The sequence below is a fragment of the Micropterus salmoides genome, unplaced genomic scaffold (assembly GCF_014851395.1).
Source record: "Micropterus salmoides isolate LMB-PRFRI ecotype aquatic unplaced genomic scaffold, ASM1485139v1 Ms_hic_scaffold_8, whole genome shotgun sequence".
Taxonomy (NCBI): Eukaryota; Metazoa; Chordata; class Actinopteri; order Centrarchiformes; family Centrarchidae; genus Micropterus; species Micropterus salmoides.
This window is the reverse complement of record NW_024044570.1, coordinates 14,537,495-14,553,189: the sequence shown is the minus strand read 5'-3', so window position 1 is coordinate 14,553,189 and position 15,695 is coordinate 14,537,495. Positions and strand designations below refer to the sequence as shown.

At 39.1% G+C, this 15,695-nt stretch overlaps 2 protein-coding genes across 2 annotated transcripts; both read left to right on the top strand.

The window, feature by feature from the left end:
* Positions 1–159: 159 nt before the first annotated feature.
* On the top strand, positions 160–11,303 carry nt5dc3 (5'-nucleotidase domain containing 3). The gene is made up of 15 exons (XM_038706102.1): positions 160–163; positions 1,072–1,458; positions 2,718–2,902; positions 3,409–3,483; positions 3,599–3,654; positions 3,942–4,032; positions 4,131–4,268; positions 5,180–5,240; positions 5,435–5,537; positions 6,074–6,175; positions 8,069–8,150; positions 8,272–8,358; positions 9,556–9,696; positions 9,797–9,861; positions 9,967–11,303. The coding sequence occupies exons 1-15, from the start codon at positions 160–162 to the stop codon at positions 10,229–10,231; spliced, it is 1,842 nt and encodes a 613-aa protein (XP_038562030.1). The 3' UTR covers positions 10,232–11,303.
* Positions 11,304–11,761: 458 nt separating this feature from the next.
* On the top strand, positions 11,762–13,524 carry LOC119893766 (opsin-VA-like). The gene is made up of 4 exons (XM_038706101.1): positions 11,762–12,113; positions 12,549–12,877; positions 13,038–13,283; positions 13,414–13,524. The coding sequence occupies exons 1-4, from the start codon at positions 11,762–11,764 to the stop codon at positions 13,522–13,524; spliced, it is 1,038 nt and encodes a 345-aa protein (XP_038562029.1).
* The last annotated feature ends 2,171 nt before the right edge of the window (positions 13,525–15,695 follow it).

The following is a 15,695-nucleotide window of genomic DNA, read 5'->3' as shown; positions in this document are numbered from 1 at the left end:
ATATAATGATTCTCTACGCATGCATATATGGTATAGTATTTCGAATATCTGGAATTGCCTGTTTTATAAAGGTGTGGATTAATTGTACTAAGATTTCCGTCTGTGTCAGGACCATAGACTGTATATAAAAAGGTCAGGACATCATTCATCATAGACTGAATGGGTACTGTTTAAAAGGCCAGCAACACATGGAACATTGCTTGCACCACTGATCTTTGTCCACGAGGTGGCACTGTTCAGTTAGTGAGTTGAAAATGGAGTCTGTTGCAAAAAGATCTTTTTTTTTTCCAAACGCGCAGTCTGATCATTTTGTGCAAAACTGAGATTGTGTCATTCTGGAATCACTAATGGATGGATAAATAGTGCGTAACATTATCATCCAACTGTGCACATTATTGTACAGTTTGCTTAGCCTGTCTGATGGGTGTGTATCCGACGTGTGGGTATAGTACGGCAACAGGTTTCGAATAGCAGTTACAGTTATCTGTGTGAAGATGTGTGTGCGTGCACCCATGGCTGTATGAAGTTTGACAGAATTTCAGCTGGTCAGATGATACAAGAGGGGTTTAATTAATTAACAAAGTATAGTATTTCCCCAAAATATAGTCAATTACTAAATATGAAAGTCGATTTCTACCAAAACAAGAAAAAAGTAGAGGAAAGGTTAGGAATGACAACGTAAAAATACTTGTGGTAAAAGTCAAACGTTTCAAAATTATAAGACAGTAAGTCAAAATGTTGTCATTTTGTCTTTAAAAGTCGAATTTTAGATGAATTCTCTCAATTTTGATGTCATAAGTGTTCTAAATTTTGACATACCATGATTATTTTTAAACATTCCTAAAATGTTATCTATTTCTGGCTTCCTTATTGAGCTAGATACATTTTTTTTTTTTATTTACAGGTGGTCTATATGATAATGGGTCCTTTTCTAGGTTATGCATATTTAATACATGTACAGTATCTAGTAACCCATCGCAGCTGTTTAGTGGACAGTACAGTGGGCTGTACTCCAGACGCACCAGCCTCTGATTCGCTGGTTGTGCTACCAAACGCGGAAGTGACGTACAGGCCGACCCTGCGGAGACTCTTTCTGTATCTTCAGAGGAGCCTGTCAGCTGTATGCAGTCGTCTGGGAGCCCACCGCGACTTACACACGGGCTGCCACCCAAAATACAGAGTCATGGCGCCTTGTCTTTGCCACTATCGTCTCTCAAGGACTGTTGCAGAAGGCAAACCTTTTTTGTAATGTGTTACAGCGTGTACACCACCGGCCGGTCAGGTCTCGCTTATGGAAGCGGGATTTCGGTGCAGTAGCACATGGTGTCGGTCAACTACTGCCACACCAACCCAGAGCCAAAAACTACGCAGCATGTGTTCACAGCAGCTCTTCAGACGGCCAGGACATGGCAGAGAGGCTGTGGTCTGTTTACAATGAGACCAAAAGGCAGACTGAAGGTATGGACACTGAAACAGCAGAGTGACAGTTCATTTATTAAGATATAACACTGCGGTAAATACAAAGCTGTTGTTGCCTGCTACCCTGTTATGACTCATGTTTCCACTAATGCACCAACCATTTCAACCAACTCACATCAGCAGCAGACTTTAAAAACAATACACTCGTCCTGCACACATGGTGGGAATGATATCTGGTTGCTATGATACTTTGTTTCACACGTAAACGAGGTGGACAAAACAACATGAATACTTATAAGATATAATGCAATCCAATGCAGTATTCCTGAGATTAAGGCTTTCTTTTTGGAGTTTATGACATGCAAATTTGTAGTTTATTCAAATCTATAGATGTTTTGATAGGTTGTGGCGTTGCTGTGGTAAATTGTATTATAATATAAGTTTTTTTTGTTGTTTTTTTTTTGTCCAACCCCTAAATACTAGTTCAAAAACAACATATCCACCGTCTTCATGAACTTGGTTCTACCCATATATTTACAGTATTTTGCAAACCGGGTGAACACAATATAAAGGCCTGTGAAATATAATGCAAATCAGTGAAACAGACAATAATAACATTACTTAGTGAAGCATATGTCCAGTATTTGTTCTGAATGTGTCAGGAAGGGTTGAATCAACTTAGTGGTGGTTTTGTAGTGCATTTAATAATGTGCTAAAGTGTTCTTATTATTTTGTCCACCCATCTACGAGCACTTCAGATGATGTTAAAGAGGTGTCAGTACCTCAAACCGGCAACCTACACAATACACAAGAACTTCTAATTTCAGGGAATACATTACCAATTTGTAATATGAAATTCTAATTAAATAATTCCTGTGGATGAAAGATTTAACTCCAATATCTGCTTGGCTCTGTACAGATGTTTATGGACATAGGATTTTGGAGGTGCTAGAAACATTTTAAGCTAATAGCAAATAGACCGCATTTTTTTACCTGACACAACTCCGCATTTCTGCCTCCTCTCAAGGCTTGTTTGAGCAGGAAACAGTCCTATTTTGCCCAATGCTTACGCTATCTACACCATGAATACTTATACTGAATAGTTAGTGGTGGTTCGGAAAGATAAGGTGCAGTAGTTGGACAGAAATGTAATGTGAAGTATGCACCAACTTTGGTAAACTTGGTTATCAGGCATACATACATCTGTCGTAAGACATGGCTTTCTGTCTTAGCAACATATAATATTCACACATGGATGGAAACTGCAAAAATAACCTCAGGTGTTTCTCTCCTCTTAGATTTGATCCCGGTCATATCCACCAACTCAGTCAACCCTGACACCATTTTTGCCAACAATGAGATGAGCCTGCGAGACACAGAGATCTATGGCTTCGACTATGACTACACCCTGGCTTTCTACTCCAGACACCTCCACACCCTCATCTTCAACATAGCAAGGGACATCCTCATCACTAACCACAGGGTGTGTGACTCTTTAAAACCTGGCATTTCAAACTGCTTTTTATTCCAGATACAGACAGAATAATTTTTCTTGGCATAAATTGATTCATAAAGTAACAGAACAGGACAATATACAATCCTGTGTTTCCTTTCACGGTTGTCCTTAAAAATGTGAAGATCAGGATGCCACTAGAAAAACACCTTCTCCGTGCTGTTGAGCGAGTCATTTAACCCGTCAAACATTTCCAGTAGAGATGCTAAGAGATTGGTAGTAGAAACTTCTGTTCATGACTGAATGTGTTGCAGAGCTTTGGTGATAAAATGTGCCATAATCATCATTTAAGGTTCAAACTGGGCTACAACATTTGTTGCACCATCAGGTTTCGTTTTTACATACCAGGTCAATAATAGAAAAGCCTTGTAGTGTACTCCATAGATGTTGCTCATTTGTTTGAAGATACGGTGTATCTAAAGCCCTGTTTTGTTACTGAAAAGCTCAAACTAATTTTAGAGCTTCTTCTATATTAGTATCCAGAGGGTCTGCGGAAGTACGAGTATATTCCTAATTTTGCAGTAAGAGGACTTCACTATGATGTTCAGAAGGTGAGAAGGTATTTGCTTATCCCACTTATCCAACAGTTTATTATTTAGCCTGAACTTTACCATCAGCTCAGTGTGAAGATAATTTTTGTGGAAATTTTGAATGATTTGTTTACAGGCACTGCTGATGAAGATCGATGCATTTCACTACATCCAGTTGGGAACTGTCTACAGGTATAGTGTTACTCTTCACACCAGGGTAGTGGGAAATAAATACTACACTGATGAGAAATGTGAAATTCACACAACGCTGTGGGAGTATAACATGCCTTTTCTCATCATGCAACAGATTTACACTGTTAAAAATGTTTGATATATAGTTGATACACTCATTCAACATTTCAGGGTATAGCTCTTACAGCCTTTATGTCATTTATCATCAATTTTAGGAGGTTACAAATTTACATGTTACAAATAACACGATGAATTGTCTAAGATTTTTTATTTTATGTTTCTTATAGGGGTTTACATCCAGTTCCTGATGAGGAAGTAATTGCCATGTATGAAGGTTGCCACGTACCTCTAGAGATCATGAGCGACTTCTATGGCAAGGTGATGATCATTTCCCCCCTTATCTTTGACAAGATAGATGCTACGAAAAATAAAAAAAAACCTGAAAGGATATAATGATGTTAAACGCTGTCCTGCAGAGCTCCCACGGCCACACCATGAAACAGTTCATGGACATATTCTCCCTGCCTGAGATGACCCTCCTGTGCTGTGTCAATGACTTCTTCATGAAGCACAATATCGACTATGAGCCTGTCCATCTCTACAAAGACGTCAAGGTAAACTATGTTGTTCTGTTCTACTTTGAGTTATGTTTACGTAATCTCAGCATACAATATTTGGAATAATCTGTCAAGATGATTAAGCAGCACTTTCCTTAGTTATTGTATCTCCCAGGGGTCATGTGTGTAAAGATTAGATCAAGCCACATGAACGTTCATGTATTTGCATGTTTGCAGCGTGCTGTGATATTCCTAGCCATTCAATGCCTTCTTAATTTTAGCTCTGAAAATCGGTGTCTAATTTTAGTTGAGCAAGCCGGCCTCCAGCCATCTGCGTCTGTTCTCTGGTGGCTCTGCTACTTCAGAGGGAGAGGAGCGAGAAATCAGCGCTGTGTTCTCCCTTTGAGGGCAGCTGTCATGCCTGCCCTGTCTGTTCTGTGTGAGACTGTAGCGTTTTTGACAGATAGCTGTCATTAAAAGCCCTCACACACACTATTCCACGAGTGCCTCCATATCTTTTCAAGGACACCCTGTTCGGTCTTTTTTTCCCTGCCAAGTCTGATTTATTATTCAGCAGTATCCCTGTCATTTTTTGCTTACTTTTCCTTTGGCTTTTGTGTACATCAAATAATCTTTGTATATGAGAAACCTCCTTTGAATTTGCCCTTAAATGTGCAACTTTGCAAGGGAGAGTTTATTTACTCATTCACTGATTCAAAAGCACAAGTTACACTGTTGACGATGTGCTGGAAATTTTCTCACACCACAGTAGGCCACAGTAACTAAACTCCAGGGCCTGCTTTCTTCATATTTAATTTGTATTCAGAGATGCATCTTTTTTTTGTGTTTCCAAGTCAACCGTTTACTTGCAGAGCAGAGAAGTGTTGTTACTGGAGCTGAATGCAAACATTGTGTCACCAAAGTCATGACTTCTTGGCTGAGGGATGTTTACTTTTTCCTCTTCACAGGAAGCCATTAGAGATGTTCACGTCAAGGGCATTATGTACCGAGCTGTGGAGGCAGATATTGGTAATTGTTCTTTGATTTATGTTTCTTTGTTTAAGCTAATAGAAAATAAATGATATGGCTACTGTTGCTGCACAAATAAAATAGTTCAGAAATAATGCTGTGATATATAAATAAAAAGCAGTGCAGTTTTTTGTGCAAATTAATCAGTGTAACCCACCCCACCCCTTACCTTCATTTCTTCCCTAATTTTCCAGAGAAATACATTTGCTATGGTGAGCAAAGCCAAGCTGTGCTGAAGAAGCTGTCGGAGCATGGGAAAAAGATGTTCCTCATTACCAATAGCCCATTTGACTTTGTGTAAGTGTAAGCAAACAGAGTGCACACTGCTGTTGGCATGATTAATTAAAAATGTAATCTATCGGTGTACTAATATTTAATTGGAGCTACTGTATAACTTTTATAGATGGTTACCTCACATCAAAGGGCTTTCTGTTTGCAAGTGTTTGTAATTCATCGTAAGTCATTGACTATGAGCCTCTTTTGAAGTCAGGCTTGAGGATCAGCTATGCGTATCCAAACTCAAGAGGCTTCTCGGAGCTCAAAGACATTAAATCTAAGTTCCTGATTTTTATAGTTTGTTACTTTCAGAGATCACGGTGCCAAACATGGCAAATTTGTCCACATGCTGAAATGTGCTTTTTACTAATGCTGTGTGTGACTTCCTCCCAGACACATATTCTTAAGATGTTCTGAGTTTTATTCTTAATTGAACATGTTGGTTATTGCTGGTGCATCATTGTCATTGGTAGCTCATGTGTTTCTTTTCAGTGCCCTCATAGTGAGCATTAAGATAATGCTGACTAGGTAATGTCTTGAATCTTTGTTCTTCTCAGGAACCGAGGAATGAACTACATTGTAGGGAAGGACTGGAGGGACCTGTTTGATGTTGTGATTGTTCAGGCCGACAAACCAGGTTTCTTCAATGACAGGAGAAAGTGAGTGCGCTTGTGTCTGCAGCTGATGTTATGTCCATGCTGTGCCTCTTTTGTCGCACTAGGGGTCTCAATGCCAGCAGTTGCCAGTAGACCTTGTACACAGTTTGCACACAGAAGGGCGTATTCACAAAAGGCTTGCAAGGCTTTTGCAGTTGCTAAACCTACACAAATAAGACAAAACAAAACCGTGTAATTTCTGCAAACGTCAAATGCGCACCTAACTGCGCTGCCAAGCAAATAGCATCTCTGTGCACCAGTGCTATTTGCACATATTTAAATGAGATAATATTCTCAATTTGGCGTAAAATTGATCCCATTCTATGCAAATGAGCCTCAGTGCCAAAAATTCACAATTCACAAACACCAGCGCTAATAGCCACACACAGAGTGAAATTATTAGAATCCTCAGAGAGTTGCCGGTTACTGAGGAGCATTGATAAGGGGTGTCACACCCAGACTTTTCAGTGATCATCGCAGCAGTAATTGTTGCATGGCTAAGCAATAGCGCATCACAGCACATTATAAGCGCAAAGATGGCACATACAGTACAATACCTGATATTCACCATGAGGGCATTAAACTGAAAAACATAAAACCTCCTGCTGTGAGAAGCAGAGACGATGGTTACGCACTAACAGTCCAGCACAGAGCAGAGTTGGAAAAACTGTGCTCTCGGCCCAGACGTATGTGTACAGTTAAAGCATCACAAATAACAATCACTCTGGCAAAACACTCAGTGAGTCATAGAAAAACAAGAGACATCTCGCAGATAGAAACGAATGAAAGAGCAAGAGGGAGTTAATATATAATTAGAATAGTTATAATTAGAATATGTTCTTTCAAAAAGAAAAGCTGGTAACACTTTCTATGAAGGTCATCATTATAATGACTTATATTTATAACACGATATAATGCGTCCATAAACATTATAACAATAATAATATATATATAACAATAGTTGTTATAATCACTTACAAACATGCATTAGGCGCTATAGCAAAGTTCATAATGTATTATGAACTTTTTATTTAAGGTTTTATAACCAATAGTAATACCGGTTTATATCAATGTGCGGCAAGAATCTCCGACCATGTTCCATAACACATTATAACCACCGACTCTGCCTCATTATAAATACACTTTAGTCACCATTAAGAATTAGTGATATAAAATGGAATAATAGCTTATAGTAATGTTTAATGTTGTATAGCACGTCTTTGTTTGCTTGTTTTGCTTTAAGTGTTAAAATATCTATCCCTTTATAATATATTACAGGTGGACATAATACCATATGAACATGGTAAAATAACTGGTATTACTATTAGTTATAAAACATTAAATCAAAAGTTCATAATACATTATGAACTTTGCTATAGCGCCTAATGCATGTTTGTAAGTGATTATAACAACTGTTATAATGTCTTATGGACGCATTATATCGTGTTATAAATGTATGCATAAGTCATTATAGCGATGACCTTCATAGAAAGTGTTACCGAAAAGTTTAATTCCTGCTGCTGCATTTATAACATTTTTGACACAAAATGATGCTTTACCACGTCGTGTGATAATGCTACTAAACTCCTACACTTCAAATATTACTGGGACCACTGCAAAAAATTGCAGACCAACATTTAACAGCTGCAAAACTTTATGTGCGTGTTTGCGCTGTAATATAATAAGCGTATAATGTAATATGCTGTTATATCTTTTATTAATCAGACCTTGAGACAGGGGTGATATGGGTTGCAAGTGATGCTCAATTCATGGTGCTATTAGTGGCCACAATCTGTTCTTTGTGAATTCGCCGCAGAATGTGCATAGGTGTATGTTTGTTTGGGAGCTGATTATATTATAACTGGGTAAGATTTGTCTTTGTGTATTTTTTCCAAGACCTTTCAGGCGAGTGACAGACAAAGGTGCATTGCTGTGGGACAGGATTCACAGGTTGGAAAAAGGGCAGATCTACAAACAGGTATTATGCCAGGGAATTACCTTGATGTGCCAGTATAAAATTGTCATTACAAATTTCTCCCAGATACACCTTATAAATACATAGTTGTTTTAATATGTCTGTTTGTGTTTGGTCACTGTAGGGAAACCTTTATGAGTTCCTGAGACTCACCGGCTGGACAGGATCCAAAGTGCTCTACTTTGGTGATCACATATACAGTGACTTGGCAGTAAGAAGCATGCAGGCATATTTACAACAAATGACTGATTATAACTGTATATAACACTGCAGTATTACTATATTATGAACAAAAATCGGAACCCCACTTTGACCATTTTCCATTTAAGTGTTTGTCCAGAACTACAATATAAGAGCTCACAGAGTTCATCTTTAAATGCAACAGTATAAATATTAACTTTCTGTTAGAAGATGCACTTCGTGAGAGAATGAGTGAAAGCTTGAAGTAGGACAGATATTAAAATAACTGCGCTGACAATGTAATTCTTCACACATTAAAGCACAGTTAGGTCTACATTGAGTTTGGTTGACAGGCATTTGTCAGTGTGTCCTGGTGTATCACACATACCACATCTACAGTAATGAGTATCTCTGCACCTTATTATCCTTACTATCTGTAACCTAGCAGTTGCCCCTCATCTGCACTAAACAAACTCACGAGCATCAGTTGTTTTTTTTCACTGTGTCACAATACCTTATAACAGCTCGGATATTTGAATGTCTGATCATCCGTAAATGATGACAATGAAAGGTAGAGTTGGTGGAAGGCAGCTAGATGTCAAACATGTGGTCTTGATTGGAACACAACGTATGTGTTTTACACCAGCCTCTCTAACTGCAGGATGAGATCATTACTGCAAGTGGACATGGAGCAGAAGCATCTCCAAGCTGCTAAGGAGTTAGAGGGGAGGGAGGGGTGGAACAGCATTTTGCTTCTGCTTTATGAAGTTTTATTAAAAAATCCAAACAGAAGAATCCCAAAACATGAATCCATTTCAGCAGAGTTTTTCAGTCGCCCGGTTTGTACAACTGCTTTGGCTGTTTTTTGGGCTGTGAGCTTTGTCAGATGCATCAGAGTACGCACACCTACTGTGACTGTACAGATCTAGTGTGACAGTGTAGTTGGGCAGCTGATGTGCTGTGTTGTTACATGGCTGATATAGAAATGGTGTTTATATCATAGTTGTCTCAACAGGTAAGTATGAGTATGACACTGTAGTATAACAGCTGCAGTACACTCACATTCAGACTGTACTGTATATGTATTTCAAGACTATAACTCCAGTGTATTGTTAGCACTGCCTTTCATTTATTATTTATCATGTATTATTGACAAATCATGCTGAACACAGTTGTAGTAGTAGCAGTTGGGTTTAAGACCGATGTTCTGGTCCTTTCTGTTTTGCAGGATCTGACTCTGAAACATGGCTGGAGGACGGGTGCCATCATCCCTGAGCTGAGGAAGGAGATCAAGATCATGAACACGGAGCAGTACATGCACATGATGGCCTGGTTACAGGCTCTGACTGGACTTATCGAACAGATGCAGGTCAGCAGACGTCATAGAAACATTTGTGTGGGTCCTTTCCTTTTTGCCTCCATCCTCTATTTTTTTTTGTGCTGAACTTTTTTGCACTGCTCCCCAACAGGTACACAGGGATCCAGCATCTCAAGCTGTCGTCGAGGAGTGGATCAGAGAAAGAGAAGCCATGAGGTAATGGAGATAATTACTCAACAGCAGTTTTGATAATACATTGAGATTTGTAGAATTGATCTGACCTCATCTTGATATGAATGTGTGAATGTGATTTCATGGCAGGTCACAGACGAAGGATATCTTCAATAGCCAGTTCGGGAGTCTCTTCCGGACATACCACAACCCCACCTACTTCTCACGACGACTCTCGCGATTTGCAGACATCTATATGGCCTCCATTAGCTGCCTGCTCAACTATGACTTCCAGCACACCTTTTTCCCTCGCCGTACTCCCCTTCAGCACGAGGCCCCCTTCTGGCCTGAACACAGTCCTACTGGTAGCAGCCTCTCCCCACAGCTCCATGGGACCAAAGCAGAGTCCGATTAGAGAGAGCGTGAGGAAGACAGCATTCAAACATTAAGACTCTTGAATGATTGATTGAATGATCTCCAGTTCTGACTTGAACTTTACTTTTTTTTTCTTCAAGTTTTGAGACATGACATTTTAGAAGATGCATGACACATTTAAGATATGTTTTATTGGTCTATTATGTAAAGAATTGATGTTTATTAAGCTTTAAGGTAGTTAGTTACATATTTCCTATAAAAGAATTCAGTCTTCGAGATGAAGAGTGGGTTTAGTGCTTTTGAAGCCAAATGACACGACAGGATGAGCAATTAGACATTTTTATTTGAATCGCCGACACCTTGTGTTTTATATTTTTATCACACAGAATTTGGAACATTGAATGCACTGTTTTAGACCTGCATGTGTGTGTGTGAGAGATAGAGGGGTAGTGAGAAATTATTTAATGATGATGCATTTACACAGTCTGAAAAATAGGGGCCAGTCACACATCACGTCTACCATGGATCCCAGTAGATTGAATTGAGCACCTAAAGATGATCTGTTTTTTATCTTTTGCAACTATAAGAGACAGAGAAGAGTCAGTGAAATGGGAATACATTACAAACTTTGTTGCCTTAATTGATTGAGCCCATTACTGCTATGTATATATTTTTGTAATAGCCTGAGATAATTTATTGTATTCAAGCTTTTCAAATTTTGCCAGCCAGCATCCCTTCATTTTGAACTGCACATTATGATATGCATTGCACAATTATGCTCTGAGATCTTTGTATTTAATTGTGTAAACAGCTCCACACAACATAGCCTGTATGTCTCACTTTAGCATGTGAGAAATGTTAATATTTGTCAGGAAAAATAGAGCATCATTGCCGAATTTAGCATGAGTGTTGCTATTTATTCCACGAAGGCAGCATTGGGTTTCACGTGTTTTTTTTAATTATTTGCTAAAGAAGGGATTTCTTAAATGTCAGCGGCAGCAACCAAGACCTCCATGCTTTATTTGTGTTTCTGTAATTTAAATATGTATTGATGAAGTGTGTTTTTATTTCACTATTTATTAAAGAGGAAATGGCTTAATGCCAAGTGCCAACTGCTTATGTCATGAATTTAAAGCAACTTCAAATGGCTGGATAATCTTTTCTGTAATTAGACTTGATTAGCAGGTTTGTGTGTATTGAATGTGTAGTGAATTTGTGTAGTATGATGTTTCCCCCCTTTCTATTAGCTGTATAAACAAAACAAAGAAATATTTGAAAATTATTTGAGTTCTATTTCATTCCACCTTAATATCCCTCAACTTTCCAATTACCATTATAGCACTTGATTTAGTGGGATTAATTGTGTTATGGACCAATTTCTCAAATTGCATTTGGGGCTCTCTCTATCAGACAGGTGTGCCTGCTGAGATCTTGGAAAATAAGAGAAGCCGAGTTGTTTAACAGGGATCAGAAATGATAAGATCAATGACGCTGTGCCCGGAGCTAAGCATAGTGTCTGTGGGTTCAGTCTCACAGTTGTTCCACCTATGCTGGTCTTCATTTAGATGTCATGGACAGCAACAGCACACTGTGGAGCTCAGGCTCTCGTCCTTCATCCTTCCACGCCGAGCTGGTGACCATGGCACCTACCATCTTCCCTCGGGTGGGCTACAGTATACTTTCTTACATCATGTTTATCAACACAGTGTTGTCAGTTTTTAACAATGGTCTCGTCATAACCGTGATGCTGAGGAATCCGTCCCTCCTCCAGCCTATGAGCACTTTTATCCTCAGCCTCGCTGTGTCTGACATCATGATAGGCCTGTGCGGCTCCCTGGTCGTGACCATCACTAACTACCAAGGCTCTTACTTTATTGGGCACACAGCCTGCATTTTCCAAGGATTTGCAGTCAATTATTTTGGTAAGTGGAGTTGTGAGAGAGCAGTACTATGTTTTAGATCAATTTTGTTTTCTCTGTGCCTGGTGGTCTATTATTGTAAACACAATAGACAGAATTGTGAGGCTAAAATAAGTGGCATTATTGTTACACTTCACTTAAACTCATAATGTAATCTAGCTTTACAGAAATGCTGACGTTGTTGGCCTTTGTGTGATGCTTTTTGAAAATGTCTTCCTGTTATCAGATTCTGCATATGCCCTGTTCCTTTCATGATTTTTTTCTGACTAGAAGTTCATTCTTTACTTTGGATGCAAACTGTGATTGAAGGTATACTTAGTAGCCTTTTCCAGAGCTTTCAGCAACATCTCACAGTCTTCTCAGTGGATGGAGTTCGCTCAGTTGTTCTGGAGATATTGGAAATGTTCTCTGTGACAACTGATTGTTTCTCTTTCCTAGGTCTGGTGTCTCTCTGCACTCTGACCCTGCTTGCCTATGAGCGGTATAACATTGTGTGTAAGCCAAGAGCTAGTCTAAAGCTGACCTTGCGGAGAGCTGTCTTCGGGCTGCTATTCGTCTGGATCTTCTGCTTGTTTTGGGCTGTGGTTCCGTTATTCGGCTGGAGCTCCTACGGACCTGAGGGAGTCCAGACCTCCTGCTCTTTGGCCTGGGAGAAGAGATCTTGGAATAACTACAGCTATCTCATCCTCTACACACTCTTCTGCTTCATTTTCCCTGTTGCAGTCATTATTTACTGCTACTCCAAAGTGCTCATATCCATGAATAAGGTGGGCCCATAATAGCTTCTGGATATTTATTAGACTTTTATATTATTGGAACAAGCTATAAAATTAATTCCTCCACCCTCATTTGTTTACAATTTACCACCTACAGACTAAAACAAGTTATTAGCTTTTAATGAGTGTCAAATTTTCTTTCTACTCGTAGCTGAACAGGAGTGTGGAGCTCCAGGGTGGGCGTTCCAGCCAGAAGGAGAATGATCATGCCACCTGTATGGTCCTGGCCATGATCATAGCTTTTTTTATTTGCTGGCTGCCCTACACAGCGTTGTCAGTGGTGGTAGTGGTGGATCCAGAGCTGCACATCCCTCCACTGGTCGCCAGCATGCCCATGTACTTTGCTAAGACTAGCCCTGTCTATAATCCCATCATCTACTTCCTTACCAACAAGCAGGTAAGCAGCTGTAGTGTATACCTGCTGTAAAATTAAGATGCAAAGGCTGAGAAAAGAAGCAAGAACCATTTGAATTGCATGTAAAAACTGATGCTGACTGATTTCCTGACTGTGTTTTTATGTTCAACAGTTCCGGGATGCCGCTCTGGAGGTGCTGTCCTGCGGGCGCTACATTCCTCATGGGTACACCAGCAACAGCATCAACATGCGCTCCCTGAGCAGCAAGGTGTTGCCTCTGTGACTTCCTACAGCAAAAAAAAAAGAAAGAGCTGTCACAGTGGTCAGTGCCTCATCAGTGTCTCTCAGAGATGTCTTCAGTGTAGGCCAGTGAGAACACAATCTGCTCAGACTGATAGCTGACTTTCAAAAGGTGAACAAAATAAGTGGAAAAAATTATGACACATAGTAATGTAATACAGTACAATTTTGAAGAAAACATGCTTACTTTTTTTAATTAAAATTTTTCTGTTTATTTTTGCCATTTTATTGAATTGTGTTATATTGCAAGGTGTCCCTGTAGTCACTGTCCATACCATATTTCTAGAACAAAACTGGAAGTGTATTCAGTAAGATCTTTTTCATTCATGTGATTTGTTTTGATTGTTACCTTTTTCATATTGGTGTTTGCTGGTGTGTGCTGTATGCATGTTGCGAACTAGCCAAAAGTATAGGAGATCTTGAAAGGACAGAAAACACTGACAGGAGTGAATGTTTTTGTAATTTTCCATTTGTATGCATTTTTAACAAGACTTGGGCCAGTCAAATATAGCCGGAGTGCAGAGAGAGACTGTGAGGAAGTGAAACCTTTGATCCCTGAATTTCTGTTCAGAAGTAATATGCGCTGGACCTGTTTTCATGTAGTTTGAGAAGATACCTCTTCCTTAAGGAAAGTCACTTAGATGTTTAACTTTTCAGCCCGCTGAATAATGCATAGTGGCATGAAATACAGATTCATATATAGTAGATTGCGCCACCCTTTTTATAGTACAAGGCCTTGTCTGCCTTTGTCTGAAAACAAATTATCTGTTTTCTGTAAGTTAAACACATACTGCATGACTCCTATGTATTATGTAAATAAATTAAATCAATGTCAACAATAGCCAACTCCATCATGTCATCAACACTGATAGCTATGCCAAATAATTGCCTATAAGTGACTGCCTTTTGCCACCGCTCACACTTCCCAGAAGCCTGCTGCACAACATATTAGATCGCTGCAGTGTATACAGAAACAAGTGTACTCATAAGCTGCACATTATGATATGCATTGCACATGAATACAGGATTTATTTGTCAGTGGTAGGGAAACTGCAAATCAACATAACAAGCTATCCCTCAGATTGTCCAGCTGGCCTGATACATGAGAAGAAGAAGACTGTGTTTAAAAATAAATTCTGCAATACCCACAAAATCATGGGAAATTCGGGTGCACCTGTTAAGGAAGCCATCTGCACACCTCACACTGTGCATTTGTAAATGGAAAGTCAGTCAGGCAGTAAAAGACTTTGCACTATGTTTTTTAGTCTTTATAGACAGTTCAGAGGGGGTTATTAGACAGTTCAGAGATGGACAACATAATGACTGTCTCTGAACCTGATTCATACCCAGGATGTTGCATGAATATTTGGCTGTTTGATTTAATTCGCTGTTCAGTATATAGTGATTTATTGATAAACCTTACTCTGTGGCATTGATTTTTTTTTTTTATTGGTTTATACATTTGTTTTTGGGAGCAATGATAGGATTATCTTTATTAAACCATCAATTCAGTTACTTTTCACAATAATTGAATAAATATTCTCTCTGACTTGTTCACTAACTCTCCAGGTACGAGTTCAGCGCCAACAAAATGTAGCAAAATGTTTATTTCAACGGAAACTGTGGTGCCTTGAACACACTGTTGTGTACGCAAGCCCGCTAATTTTTACTTTTTACTTCTGCTGTGTTGGTCACCGCTCATTGGCCAGATTGAAATCCTGTCGTCCTGTCCTCGGCATGAACACCTAATTTAAGGACAATAATCCTCCTTCTGACTTTGTTCCATCCAGCAATTTACTCTCTATAATAATTGTGATATTTGGTAAATCCGCGCTTGAGAGTTTGAATTGGTTTGCCCTTCACTTTGTGCACACACAAGCGGTTAGTGGTGAGTACCCCCATTGTAATGTTTTTGAATAGTCCTTTTTGATTGGTGTGTTCCTTTGGTAAAAACAGTCAGTATGATTTTTTGTTTCATTGCTTATTTTGTCCTGCTCCCTCCCACTTGTTTGGCACTATTGATGTAATTGTAAATGGGAATCTGATTCTAAATAAAGTGTTTTTCTTTCTATTTTAGAAAGTTGCTTATTTTGTTGTCAGGTTTATAGTGAGCTAAAACATTTAGTCACTTGTTACCACCAAGATGTTTGTTGA